Below are 14,614 nucleotides of genomic sequence, written 5' to 3' on the forward strand. Positions count from 1 at the left end.
CTCCTTAGTTTAGTTTGATGTTGTGACACTTCAGATTTCTCACCCAACTGTCTGCCTCCGTTATACAAAAGCATAGATAGCATCTTTTGGTGCTCAGAGTAAAAAGAATACCTTTAAAATTCATTTCCAAAAATAACAATCAAAAGAAATTTTGAATTCTCATGCAGTTTACAAAGTCTGCAAGAGGCAACATTTGGATCCTTTTTTCATGTTATAATTCATCCATATCTAACAACAACATACAGATGTAATCTATGTGCAAATGCTTTTTCTTACTTAATTGTACCAAATTTTGGTCTCACATTCACAAATGTTAGGAATAGTGAGTGGTGTTTAGCTAATGTCAGAGCAGTACTTAAAAAAAAATGTAGTTCATGTAAAATCAAGTATCAATAAAAATCATGGCAACATATGCAGTCCTTTTGTCATGTTTGGAAATATGCAAGCTACAATAAAATGTTCACCAGCTCCTGGATATTAGTGGTTTCCTTTCATGTTAACTGCAATCACTGTAGCACTGTCAATAAGCTTGACTGTTATTTCATTTTAGTACAAGCCCCAAAATGTACTAATATATATTTACTTCAAAGCAGGTTTAAATTCAGAAATGCCAATCTAAAAGAAGAGTCTGGTTTGTTTTTCATATTTTTATTGGTTAGGTCATCCAGCTACCTTACCCTCAAATAATTAAATTACAATTCTTTTAAATATTCATCTTCAAAGAATAAAGTAAAACTAAAAGCAAGAACTCATTCACACGTTTTTTAAAAGATGAAAAAAAAAAACAAAAACAAAAAAAACCTTCTTCAAATCAAAAACATGAAAACAAGTAACTGAAAGTTAACTCACTATACACAACTTAACCTATGAATGGGCCAAACAAATACGCCGGTACTGATTGTTTTCCTCCGGTCTGTTGGTCCGTCTGTCCGTCTGTCAATCTGTTTCGTTCATTACGCTGAATTTCTCTGGGGTTTCATTGCCAACTCTCCAGGGGCCAAGTGAGGGCTGTGATTAGATGTAGCGGGTGTTGGTGTGGCCGAGCGGCGCAGCGGGTGAGGCCGGTTATGATCATGGCTTCCTTTTTAAAAACCAAAGGTGTTTTCTCCGCTGTAAGCCACGTATAAAAAGCCGTCCTCGTCCTTCTCCTTTTCATACAGCTGCCCCATCGTAATGCTGCAACGTAAAGCAGATGCGTTCACTTCGACAATTGCAGGTCAGTAATGTTCATGTCTTGTCATACTGATGAGTGACAAAATTACGTGAATCAGTTCTGATTTACACATCATTTTGATAAAAAAAAATAATGAATGAGGGGATTTTACCTCAGCCAGGATGTACTAGACAACACAGTTAGTATTTTTCTTACGACTGCTTCCACTCTTACATTTCCAGCATTTGCAATGCCTTTAAATATTTCTAGGGCATGTTCATAGGACACATGCCCACGCGCGCACACACACACGCACACACACACACACACACACACACACACACACACACACACACACACACACACACACACACACACACACACACACACACACACACACACACACACACACACACACACACACACACACACACACACACACACAGTGTATATACCTATAGCTCTCTTTAATGTTGTTATATCTTCTTTTCCTTTCAGCACAGATTGGCACAGCGAATCAAGCTTCTCCATCTAACCCTATTCTTTTTATCTTCTTCTCTCACACCAACCAACTTCATGTCCTCTTTCACTACATTCATAAATCTTCTCTGGTCTGCCCCTCGGCCTCCTGCCTCCAACCTTAGCATCCTTCTACCAATATATTCACTATCCCACCACTGTACATGACAAAACCATCCCAGTCTGGCTTCTCTGACTTGGTCTCCCTCAACATCCAACATGCGATGTCCTTCTGATCAACTGATCTTATCTGTATTTAACACCTCAAAAAACCTTCAACATACAGTGAGAGAGTAACAGAGAGACACACAGACGGATAATGTAGACAGAAAGTCTGACAGACTCCATACAATTTGATCAGTAAGGGGATAGTTGTCAAAAACCTGACCATTATTTCAGGACACCTTTTAAAATGCATTTTTAAGATATTTTTCTGGTCAACTCCAGAGTTCAAAAGTCCATACAAGAAATCTACATCGGGGCATACTGCTTAAGTTAAGGAGAAAATTGTGCTTTTCTGACTCTCAGGTATGAAGAGTTTCTGCTGCTAAAATTCTGCAGCAGCACACATGACATGTGACATAACTCACAATGCTCTCCAGCTGAGACCAGAAGCTGAGACTAGGCCTCAGAGAACCCCTTGTCCTCCTTCCTTAGTCCATAAATTATATTTGAGCAGAAACTGCCATTTCCTTCACTTTTTCAAGCAGTGTCTTTTCCAGGTCATTAAAATCAACTTTAATAGATCATCATTCCTCTTTTAACTCAGTTCAACAACATTTAGGATCAACATTTAGTCATCTTTTTCTACCTTGAAGAGAATTAATTTTCAGGTGATTTTTGACTAAACTTCACATCTCATAATTTTACTTAATTTTTCATCTTTTCTTATTCAGGTGATTTATGACTTTCAGTATACTTCATATTAATCTCTGTTGTGCCCTTGTAAGGCAACATGTTTAATTTCTGCACGAATTTGTACCAATTTCGGTGTGTTGATTAACAAAGGGGTTGCACAGGGCCACAGTGGCTCGCCCTTCCGCCTCACAGAATGAAGGTCCGTGGTTTGATTTCTACAGAGGGTGGGATTCGCTTGCATAATGCATGTTTACATGCAACCTCCTGCATGTTTTTAAAACATGCAGGAGGTTAATTAGAGAAAAACTGCAAGGATGTGTAAATAAATAAAGTATGTTGTTGTTTGTCTATATATTTGGCCCTGCGACCTACGACTGGCAACCGTTTCAGTTTGTACCCCGCCTCTTGCCCAATAACAGCTGGGATAGGCTCCAGCATCCCCCCATGACCCTAAGTACAGAAAATGTGATTGATAATGGATGGATGACTAGCTTTAGCTAATTGTATTATTTTCCACACTAGAGAAGCTAGATCAACAAGCAGGTTACGTTTTTACCATCAAGTTGAAAATAATGAAATTAAGCTCTTTTACTCACAGACTGGACTTTCTACACATGCGAATGGATGAGACACACAATTACTTGAATTACTACTGAAATTGTTGTCGATGACTGTAGTTGGCTGCAAACTGCTCCATGGTAAGATGATTAAATTTAAAAATATCCAATTTTCTCCAAGTATATTTTGGATGTTATGCCTGATCCCCCTTTCCTCTCTGGGCATTACATTTAAAGATCTGGGCAAGTGGCTGACAACTAACAACAAAAATATCTTGGTCCTTACCTTGACTGGGGGACTGTCTTGTCCACAAACAGGAAGATAGCCTTCTCCGAGGGCAGTTGGATACGTTTCCTGATGATCCACATGAACTGGGCCACTGTGATGTCAGATGGGACCAGATACTTCCTCTTGTCGATGTCCACTATTTGTGATCCGGACACTTTCTCCACTATCACCTGAGACAGCACCCAGAGACTTAATTAGAACTAAAAAAACATGACGGACATGACTTGAACCTGTTGGACTGGATGTCACTCACTGGAACCCTGTCAGGGTACTTGTTGCGGATTTTGGCTGATTCTATGCATCGATGTTCTGCAAGACAAAAACCAACAATCAAGTTTAAGGGGGGAGGATTGAACTGAAAACATAACTTCTGGGATAACTCTTGCTTTTCTGCTCTGACAGAAGTAATTTGCTTTATAGCAGCGGGTGTACAATTTACAAGCAGCAGCAGAGGATTTACACACATATTTCAGTGGGAATACTGCTCACAATATAACTGGGGAAGGTGAGAGATGAGGTATCAAAATATTTTCAAAACACAGATTGGGCTCTGGGCTGGATTTATTGTCATTTGATAGTTCATTAAAAAGACGGCATAATGATACGTTAGTAATCTGATTTGCAAACCCAGTGTATAATGTTAATTATGAGTACAGTATTTAACAGGAACCTGAGCCAAAGAATGCAGTCCTTCACAGGAAGCAGTGTGGGATTCTGGGTAATGTGGTCTTTACTCCACCACTGATAATAACACTGGCCAAACCAAACATAAAGGAGCTATCTTTGACACTGTTGTTGTATACTTTAAAGTCTCTCAAGTTTAAAGAAGACTTTTCCCCCCTTTTAACAAAACTAAAAACAAAAGACAATCTCAAAAAATATCAACACTTCGGCATTTCGGTCTTATTTTTGTTTGAACTAGCTGCAAGGATCATACGTAAACAAAAAAGGTCATGTTGTGACATCAGAAATTCTATGGATTTCACGGTGTGAGAAGCATACACTTGACGAGTTTCTGTTAATCGTGTCTTTAGGGATACACAGTATACCACTTCAGGCTTTATGACGAAATATCCAGGGTACTGGTTGTCCTTTTCATAAATTAGCTACTGGTGTTAGCAGTTCACGGAATAAGCTGATAGTCCGTTTATTAAAGATTACGGTCATTTGCATCTACATAATCATTATGTAAACGGCTACTAGCTAAACTGCAGGCCTGCAAATCTTTTACGAAAACAACTTTGTGGTAAAAGCTGCGAGGTTGCCAGTTGTTGATAAAGACAAAAATACTCTGGCTACATAAATAGACCATGCCAAAGATTAAAACTCAACTGATAAAACGAATCAACGCAGTGCGAGGATGCAGCAGTTTTAATGTCTCGCCTATACAACGTCCACCATTAGCCTCGGCAGGGGCACTAAATGGTTGCAAATAAACAAAAAGACACGCATGAATTCGAGACGCAAATGATCCCAGGACATCTTTCTAAGCGAAAATAAAAAGGAAATCGCTTTAAAATGAACTGACACTCGTAGTTAAGGGTGATGTTTTTCTCCTGTCGACACCGTTAAGCAAAACAGAAGCCCTTCTCCACACAAAAGCCTGACGGCAAGGCCAGTTTCAGCTCGTCGTCTTTCAAAAAATACGGTTTTATGAAAAGCTGACCCAAGGTTGTGTTCCTACAGCTGAAGATGAAACATATCATTTTAATAAAGTCTCTCCGTGGACCCTTTATGTTCGTCTCCGTCCAAATAAAGCCCCCCTCCTCTCTTACCCAGAGAGTGATCCTCTTTGAACATCCATTTCATGTTTGCCTTTGCCGGGCTCTTTTTGCTCGATGCAATGGAAGCTAAACACCACTCGGGGTTTGTAGAGGATAAAATGCCCTTCTTTTCACTGTCCTTTAAACTGTAGCTCTAAATTGGAGTGAGAGCTACACAGCTGATTTCTGCGCATCGACAAAACAACAAACAACCTCCGCTAACTAACAGTGTACAAAGCTGGGCTCATCAGATGACGTAACTACTGGATTGCTCCAACTTGCTGTGCTTGAGGGGTGTCCATAGAATAACGCATGACGCTCAACGTGATTAATCATAAATACTCAAAGTATTTGTCTATATTTTAGTGATAAGTGAAATTAATGATTGTTTTTGTCTTCTTGATGTAAGTAATACTCGTTTTTGCGCGAGTCTTCCAGCTCTAATATAGCACAAGGTTGCATGGCTTCCCCCTTAATCATATTTCGTCCTGTCCGCTGCGCTTGTAATCAACATCAGCGCAAACATAAACACGGAAAAAAAAACTGAACTCAGTGTTCATTTCATATTCAGAATTTTTCTTTTTTATGAAATGTTACAAAAGAATCGAATCCTTTTAGTTTTATTTAGACCCCCCACCCCCAGAGTTCTGGTATAACCCATTCTAGATCTATACGTCAGAGTCAGTATGAAACATTCTGTCCTCAGAGAGCCGAGGTTCTTATCAAAATTGCATTTAATTGGAATTATAAGCACTGGGTTATTGTTTATTTTCTTAGATTTCTGTTGGACGAACCATGGATATTGGGTCCGAAGAATTAGGACAGTACACAGCTGACAATGACACTCCTGGAGCAAGTTCAATAATCTTTTTGATCACAATAAGGGATATTTATACATGTTGCACTGGTTATAGAAAGGCCTTTGTTTTGGTAAGTGGCAGAATTTTGCAGGACAGAATGATCAAGATGAAAAATTAGTAATGGCATTGTGATTTAATTTTCTGTTGACAAAAGAAAGCTTAGTTTTAACAAGGCAAGGATGGTAATCTAAAATAGTGAGGGGGGAAATCTGGAGGGCTGGCATTTTTTCATCATTTTGGATGTTTTTTAATATCAAGGAGATTAAGAAAGCTATAAAGATGTTGCACTCATTGTGGACATAGAATGGGTTATGAAAATCACACTTTGGCAGCATTTATCAACTTGAGAATGATAATGGGGTGTCCAAGAAAAAGAGTGGTGCAGTTGCAGGATTGCCTGTGAAAGTTATCTGGCTTTCAGGGGATCCCAGTTTATATTTAGAGTTATTTGGTATACATTGTACAGTGAGAGCTAGTCAATACACACTACATCTATAGCAAGAGTAAGTACAGCGATAATGCACTGATCCTAAGTTATGACTCCTCAAACAGAAACAGTGGACCTCAAGTTGCTAGTATTATTAAAAGAAAAAAACAAATTGATGTGTGTATGTAGTGTGTTTAATTGCTTACCATGTCGTTGTAACTGGATTGCAGCAACATGCATTGTTATTGATTCGGTTATTCTGTTATCTTACATGCAGCAAGATACAGGGGCATCCAGGGGGTAAATTCCAGCAAAGCTCACCAAAGAAGAATTGGTTTCATGTTGGTTGCATTACAACTGATGAAATAGCAGTGGGAACTTTGCTGAAGGACCACTCAAAAGAGTGGTGTAAACAGTGAATAGTCTTGAAGTACATAAAGTGTAATGATGGGGGTTGTATGATTCATGGGTGCCGTTTATGAAGTCATGTGTCACACACACACACACACACACACACACACACACACACACACACACACACACACACACACACACACACACACACACATAAATTGATTGACAGCATTTTAAAAAAGCAAAGTTAAGCTATAAAAGCTGATGATCTTCGGTTTGTTATTCACTTTATGGTAAGGATCTGTGGCAGCACGGTTCCACAATGTTTTTCACTGATTGCTTATGTTTGCTTTGTCTGCCACTAGAGGCGCAAACCATCCACCCATCGTCTGCCACTGCTGATATAGTGTAATAATGCATGGGTAATTCAAGAGTAATTTTTGCCTACACAACATATCACTGCTATATTACATGCTAAATTATTCTATATGTATATTTTATTATAATTTTCAAAAATATTGTATAGAAATCATGCATGTGAAACTAACTATCATACAAAGATAGTGTTGTAATGAGACAATAATTCCCTCTGAAATGTTGTGGAGGAATTTTAAACTTGAGGAAATGTACCCATTTACTCCCTGACACTGTGTGGTGGATTCTGTACAAATACAGATCACAGAGACATCTATTAAAAGCCAAACAGTTGTCATGAAAATTCTTTAATGTCCTTTTCAGTGTACATACAACTTTCATAAAAATACATTGTGCTATTTAGGTAATTGTGCAATCTATTTGTGAAAAGGAATTTCATGTTCTACTTTCTGGAAGCAGGTTCTGCTCCATTTTCATCTGAGAGCTGAACTTTGGTCTGGTTATCAGGTGGCAGTGGTTTCCCTATATGGTGTCCCGTGGTGATGCCGTATTGCTGTGATGCCTTTTCCTCTTTTACCTCTGGCCGCAGCACGAACCCCCCCTTGAAGCTGAGATCAAACATCTCACAGGGGGCAAAGGTCAAAGGCTTCTCTTCCATCAGTCCTTTTAGTCTGGCTCTCCACCCTTCTAGCATTGCAGTTCGCACTTCAACAGGACAGTGAGCCGGACTCCAGAAAATCTGAGGAGCGAGGACCTGGAATCCACAGAAATGAAGAGTGCCGTTCTGGAAGAAAAAGCCAACATAAAATAGCGTCAGCATCACAATGATTTGATGTCAGTACACACACACACACACACACACACACACACACACACACACACATGCACACACACACACGCACACACACAAACATACATGTATGACTATATGTGACCTTCAAAACTAATATACACCCATATAGATATATATATATATATTTCGATACGGGTATTTTATGGCAATTCATAAAATACTACTTTTGATGCCCATTGAGGATATCAAACCAAAGATCTTTTTTCTTTTTAACATTCCATTCAGTCAACACACATCTCCTTTACACAGAAACAGAATACATTTCTGTTTTTGCCAATTGCAGAAAATAGATCTCATTATGTAACCTTAGTGAGCAGGTTGGTTCTGCGTGAGAATAGAGTACAAACATCCTTAAAGAGAAGAAAAACATTTTGATTGTTTAGTGCTGCATCATCAACAGCAGTCCCACTGTGCTTCGGACTTCATAGCAAAATAAGCACCTATTTGCTGTCCAATAACATGACACCCAGGTCATGAAATATTTCCTGCCAATTTCAGATAATACAATCAACTGAGAAATATGGGTCGGTGGCTTAAAAAAATTCTTAAATAAACAAATATAAAACACATAATATATATATATAACTACAATGCTCCATTTCAGCAATTAAGGTTGTTGTGGATGTTATTTATTCTGGAATTGGGGCTGCCAGGCAAGAGTTCTGGACCAAGAGAGAAGATTTATGGACGTAGGGAGAGAAGATATAAAATCAGTTGGTGTGAAAGAGGATACCAAGAGTAGGGTTAGATGGAGAAGGTTAATTTGCTGTTGCAACCCCTGAAGGGAAAAGCTGAAAGTAAAAGATGAAGAATGTTATTTATTTATAACACAGACTTAAGTTAAGCAGATATTCATCAAGAATCTTCAAAAAGTTTTAACGGGCCCATGATGAATAGATATATTACTGTAAAAAAATGGTTTCAGGAGTACAAGAGAATAAAGTGTCACATTCTAAATCTATTATCGCAAGAACAGCAACTCAAATAGGCTTCATTCTCACCTGTAGGGGCCATAGTGTGATGTTAATGTCTCCATTGATGCCATCGGGCCGGAACATAGTTTGTGTTGCTCCAGTTGTGAAGGACAACATTGCTTTTTTATCCTAAAGACATAAAAATACAATGATTATTCAGTATCAATGCTGGAGTCAATAAAAAATAACAAGTCCATTTTTTTTTAAACTAAAAAAATGTAAAAACTGTCTCATTCATTTCCTTTTTTTACAGCCTAACATAAAACTAATAAAATGTAAAATGGGTCTGGGTCTCATTATTACTGGACAAGCTGTGTTCGTGTGTGTGAATGTGTGCGTGCGTTTCTGTTTAAAGGAGATGTGTGTTGACTGAATGCAATGTTGAAAAAAAACAGATCTTTGGTTTGATATCCTCAATGGGCATCAAAAGCAACATTTTATGAATTGCCATAAAATACCTGCATCGAAATATATATATATCTATATTGGTGTATTTTAGTTTTGAAGGTCACATATAGTCATGCATGTATGTTGTGTGTGTGTGTGTGTGCATGTGTGTGTGTGTGTGTGTGTGTGTGTGTGTGTGTGTGTGTTTGTTTATGTATAGTGTGTTTGTGTGTGTACGTGTGTATGCGTACATTGCCATGCCTCCATTTCTTGAAAACAGTTGGTCAGACAGAGTTGCACAACAATTTTCCAGCCAATCTTTGGAATAGAGGTGGCTTTTCATTTTTGATGTAGCAGATTTGAGCTTTAGCCTCGGCTATTCCATCAACAACTAATTACTAAGACCATTAATTTGTACATTTCAGCAGTTATTGAACAGTTTACATATTTCCTGATGACCTGAATAGTAAAAATAGCTCCTGTTTGTGGATGATGCTGATTTAACTGGACTAGGGTTTATCAAAGAGTGAATGGAATGGAGTTGTTTATCATGCGTAAAAGGGGTTATGTACATCACATAACCCCTTTTACACATAATAAACAACTCTATTCCTCTATTCCTCTCAACATCTAAATGCAATCTCAACACTATAGCAATGTTCTGTTGTTGAAATTAGTTGGATTTCTAGTTTTACATTACATTGGGACATTTATAGTATATTGCCATTTTTTCACTTGACACTGTGGTTTTCTATTTATTGCCGGTATATTACAGTTTTTCGCAATTGAGTCAATAGATTTTCTTGAAATGCTGTTTATAGGATATCCATTGTCTATTTCTATAATCTTCTGGGAGGAATGAAAATGTTCTTATCTTTCTCGGTTAATCTCAACCACCCCACAGAGTATAGTGGGTCTGGGGGTTATTTCTTCTTCACACAAATAAATGGACTATTTCAAATGAATTTCACAAAAAATACATTCAGAATACTGGATTTTCTCTTCCTTTTGTGAGCTCTGTGATCGTTCCAAGTGAGACTGACCTTGAACACACCATTGTTGTACATCTTTTTCAGGGAGAAAGCAAAGCCTTGGGTTAACACACGGTCCATCCAGCCCTTCATTATGGCAGGCACGCTGAACCAGTACAAAGGAAACTGCAGAAATGGAAAGTATCATATTTAGTCTTTCAATCAATACCACATTTTCCAATTTTCTTTGCCAGTCTCTGTTTACCTAGTTATGTACTGAGTCTCCTCCTTAAAAATGTGATGATTTTGTATGAGCATGTATTCCAACTTTCAAATTAATTCAAGTCAAATTTTAATCAAATAAAGTTGATCATAGTTGAACAAAACTTAAATGCAGACTAATCTGAGCATGTTCATTTGATGTGTTTCAGCCTCAATGGCTGCAATCCATTTGACTGCAGATGCAGGTGAAAGCTCCAGGAACAATATAATGATACAAGGGATAAAGGTTGATGCTATAGTCATAAATTCAATTACAAATAATTCTAATTACACTATACTAGGAAAGTATAATAGCGAAACTATACTAATTATACTTGATATTTTATTATATTATGACAAAAAGACACAGAGTCCAATGTTTCTTTTCACTAAATAAAGATTTGACCTCTCTTTTAAAGCAGCAGTGACTTTAAAAAGACTGATATTATCATTAATATTCTAATTTTGGGAAGACTTACTGATGACTGAGGTTCTTTACCTTTAAAACTATTTTCTAGGATGAACTTTAAAGATAGTCCCTAAGCCTCATCTCCTCACATCCAGTTATATACGTGGCTCTTTACTAGACCATGATTCAGGTCAGGGATTCCCAGATGGGGATGGAAAGAAACCCACCATAGAGTTATAAGATATAATTCAGGGAGTGACATTTTAGATTGAAATCTCTCTTTCGCTCGCTCTCCCTCTTGCTTCCTCTTTCGAAATCCTGCCGTTATACCTTTAGACCAACAACAACATTTTGGTCTCTGACCTGAAAGATGATAAGATCAGCCCTTTCCACTTTCTCCTGCTCAAGCACAATGTCTGAACTGAGACGCCCATCTATCCAAGCATGCATGGTCTCTTCTCCATACTGGAACAGGTTCGGGTTCTTCAGATCACCTGGATACAGCACACACACAGTTGGATATGAGAGATGAAGGATGAGATTGGCCCTTATTTTGGAGTTTTGCCAGTAACCCTCAAATTCTGAATACTGAAAAGCTCAAGTTAGAGTGAAATTATACTTTTTTCAAATTTTACTATAGTCTTAAGCCATAGTTGGGGGAACTTGGAAGCGAGCAAGGGATACATACCAGTAATGTCCTTGACTGTGGCGTTAGCGATGAAGTTCATGGCATAGAGGTCGGACACAATAACCTGGTAACCCTGCTCCTCCATCTCCTGAATGGCTACGTCCCGAATTGCTGCGTTGAAGGAGCCTAAGCTCTGGTGTGCATAAACGATCAGTACTGTTTTCTGAGCTGCAAAACACACATTTTAATTTGTCAAGCACTGATAAAGTAGTAATGGTGAAAACATCTAAAAAGAAATGCATTTCAAAGTTATGTGGAGACAATTTTAATTTATAGTACTGCATTAGATATTATACTCTTGCACTATGTATTGCATTTTCTTTGAAATATTATTTTTAGAATAGTAAGTACAATGCGTTAAATAAAAGTACAGGAAAAGGGAAATGTATTAACCATCTAAAGTCTAATACAATAGATGGATATACTAGCATATACCATACACATACATATACTATACACTTATAACATATTTAAGTACTCGGGGTTTATTTTTCACCAGTGCCAGAAACAAGAGGGATCATTGAGAGAAGGATAATGCCCGGCTGAGTTTTAATCAGGAGTTGGATCAGTCACGGCTCACTTGGAAAACAGAAAACAAAGAGCCATCTGATCTGCAGCTGAATATCAAGTGATCGCACTGAAAAAGCTGCTAAATGTGTTTGATTAGGTGTTTACTCTTTCATGCCTGACATTCTGGCTGTGGTTCTGAATTAATTCACAATAATCTGAATGATAGAACATTTAAAGTGGAAATGTCTTTTTCTGACAGTTTTAACATAATCACCATGTTTTCTATGTGTAAGAGACAGGCTGATCTAAATGTTCCCAAAGGCAAAAAAAAAAAAGTCTGCGAGATATCTAAAGGCATCAAGGCTGCAAAAACACAACAAGTCTATTCAGAGGGAAAATGCCTGAGTTATTACTGCAACAGGTGAGAAAATCCATTTGTTCATATTATTCAATGTCTTTTATTCGAATTGTACAAATAAACAGTGTACTGTTACACCCAATGTGACCCATGTCCTTATAAAGATTCAGTATCAATTTTTTTTTTCTTGCTGTTTGACTTACCATTATATATATACATATATATGAAAATATTGGATTTGTAAAATTCTACCAATCAATTGGTAGTGGTGTAAAAATCAAGAAAATTGGAATTTTACATATACTGAAAAGTAATTGATTGTCAATTATGGAAAAAACATTTATTTTTTTTTACATTTTGTGCTTGTTTTTCATGCTAACATCATTCTAAAATAAAACATTGAATGATATTTTCGATGACAGTCTGCATTTCTTGCAGCGAACTCAAGGGGGTTCAGTGAAACAATGCAAACTGCGCATCTTTACCTATTACTTATTTGACATTTAACAACATTTATTATACAAATACAAAGTTCAAGTAAAGTCAGTGTTGTTATAACGTAACCATCAAACAAAATTTGAATAATAATTTTAAAAAAGCAACCAATACCCTCATTACATTTATCTCAGTTTTGGTCTTAAAAACAACACAATATAAGTGATGAAAAATGGCGAAATGTCCATTAGTGTGGATGTGGGTGTATAGACACTTAAAAGGTTGTTAGTTTGTAAACAGCAGAGCGCAACAGAATTCCAATTAGCTTCCATCATTATCTCAATCATAGTGTTGCTAACATTTTCATTTTTTGATGTCGGGCAGAAAGAATACAAACAAACGGGTCTTTGGTTTACATATGAAGTGCTGATCTGTAATCACCTAACATGTATCTTAATACTTAAAAATGTTGCAAAATATGATACAATGCCTTTAAATGAGTTGAGCAGCTTTATTATTTTTTTGTTATTCATTACTCTATCGTATTTTCTATCATTAGCTAAACTAAGCGACAACTTGTGGCTGAAGAGCCAGCAGACTGAGACTTCTCAATTCTGCTTATGAATGAATAAAAAATTATATTTGATTTTGGGGAAATCCCTTTGCAACCCTCCAATCACGAACCCCGTGATCAAATCCATCAAAGTCAAGTCTTGTCTTTCAAATCTGTGCTGTGTTTGTGTAGCTTTGCTGCCTGCTTTTAGACAATTCATAATCATCCTCTGAGTCATCAATATACAAAAACTGGTCTGCATATTTTTGTGTGTCTGCAGATCGCAATGCAAAAAAAAAAAAAAAAATCACAACGTGAGATTCTCCCAGTTTATTTCTGTCTTTCTTCCGTTCAACTTTTATTAAATTCTAAGATGGTGCAATAGTTGGATCGGTTTTCGAAGCCTCAGTATTTTGCTTACAGCTATTAAAGCAACATTTTACATCTCCACCAGTTGTACAGAGAAGTAGAAACTAATGATGAATGATGAATAAATGAGTGTAAATCATTGTGGACTTACCCATGCTGTGTGTCTGCTGGATCTGTCTGCACTGTGGACCAGGTCCTTGCAGCTTTTATATACCCTGCAGCTTTCTTTGCGTGAGAAACATAGATAGATCGGATATAAGATGGAATGAATGTGTCTCCGAGTTACAACTGCACACTAGGGGTAGAAAAAAAATGCTGTCAAACTGCAGAACCAGTTTAGTGAAGTGTTTTGAAAGGGAGGAGGTCAGAGTGTGTTTGAGTCAGACGCTGTGGAGTCATTGGTGCAGGCGAATAAGATTGGTTTCACTTGGCCTGGAAAAGAATGTTTGGGTCACTTTCAAGGGATTATCCAACAAGGTCATGTGGCCTTATAAACACTTTAAGCCGACTTAATTTCACCTTGTTAGGAGGAAAGTGGAGGAAGGCGTCAATTTAGTAAAGCCTGAGCTGTTTTGTAAATCCCCAACTTTAATGTCACTTGCCGCCACTTTCACCCTAAACAAGCTTTAATGACTGACTGACTTTGAGTTTAAGGATGTCAGTATGATGAAAGCTTGGGGAGCAGGTGAGA

General features: G+C 37.5%; 2 protein-coding genes across 2 annotated transcripts; both read right to left on the bottom strand.

Moving 5' to 3' along the window:
- Positions 1 to 632: 632 nt before the first annotated feature.
- On the bottom strand, positions 633 to 5,366 carry LOC147235699 (gamma-aminobutyric acid receptor-associated protein-like 2). Its single transcript, XM_086143885.1, has 4 exons — positions 5,152 to 5,366; positions 3,630 to 3,685; positions 3,374 to 3,546; positions 633 to 1,176 (listed from the first exon to the last, which is right to left on the bottom strand). Exons 1-4 carry the CDS (start codon positions 5,183 to 5,185, stop codon positions 1,086 to 1,088), a joined length of 354 nt encoding a protein of 117 aa, XP_086000011.1. The 5' UTR covers positions 5,186 to 5,366; the 3' UTR covers positions 633 to 1,085.
- Positions 5,367 to 7,490: 2,124 nt separating this feature from the next.
- On the bottom strand, positions 7,491 to 14,210 carry nqo1 (NAD(P)H dehydrogenase, quinone 1). The gene is made up of 6 exons (XM_086139663.1): positions 14,075 to 14,210; positions 11,699 to 11,866; positions 11,374 to 11,504; positions 10,413 to 10,526; positions 9,010 to 9,111; positions 7,491 to 7,939 (listed from the first exon to the last, which is right to left on the bottom strand). Exons 1-6 carry the CDS (start codon positions 14,076 to 14,078, stop codon positions 7,598 to 7,600), a joined length of 861 nt encoding a protein of 286 aa, XP_085995789.1. The 5' UTR covers positions 14,079 to 14,210; the 3' UTR covers positions 7,491 to 7,597.
- Between the last annotated feature and the right edge of the window lie 404 nt (positions 14,211 to 14,614).

The sequence above is a fragment of the Fistularia commersonii genome, chromosome 3 (genome assembly GCF_037954325.1).
Source record: "Fistularia commersonii isolate RoL2024-O1a breed Wild chromosome 3, RoL_Fcom_v1.0, whole genome shotgun sequence".
Classification (NCBI taxonomy): Eukaryota; Metazoa; Chordata; class Actinopteri; order Syngnathiformes; family Fistulariidae; genus Fistularia; species Fistularia commersonii.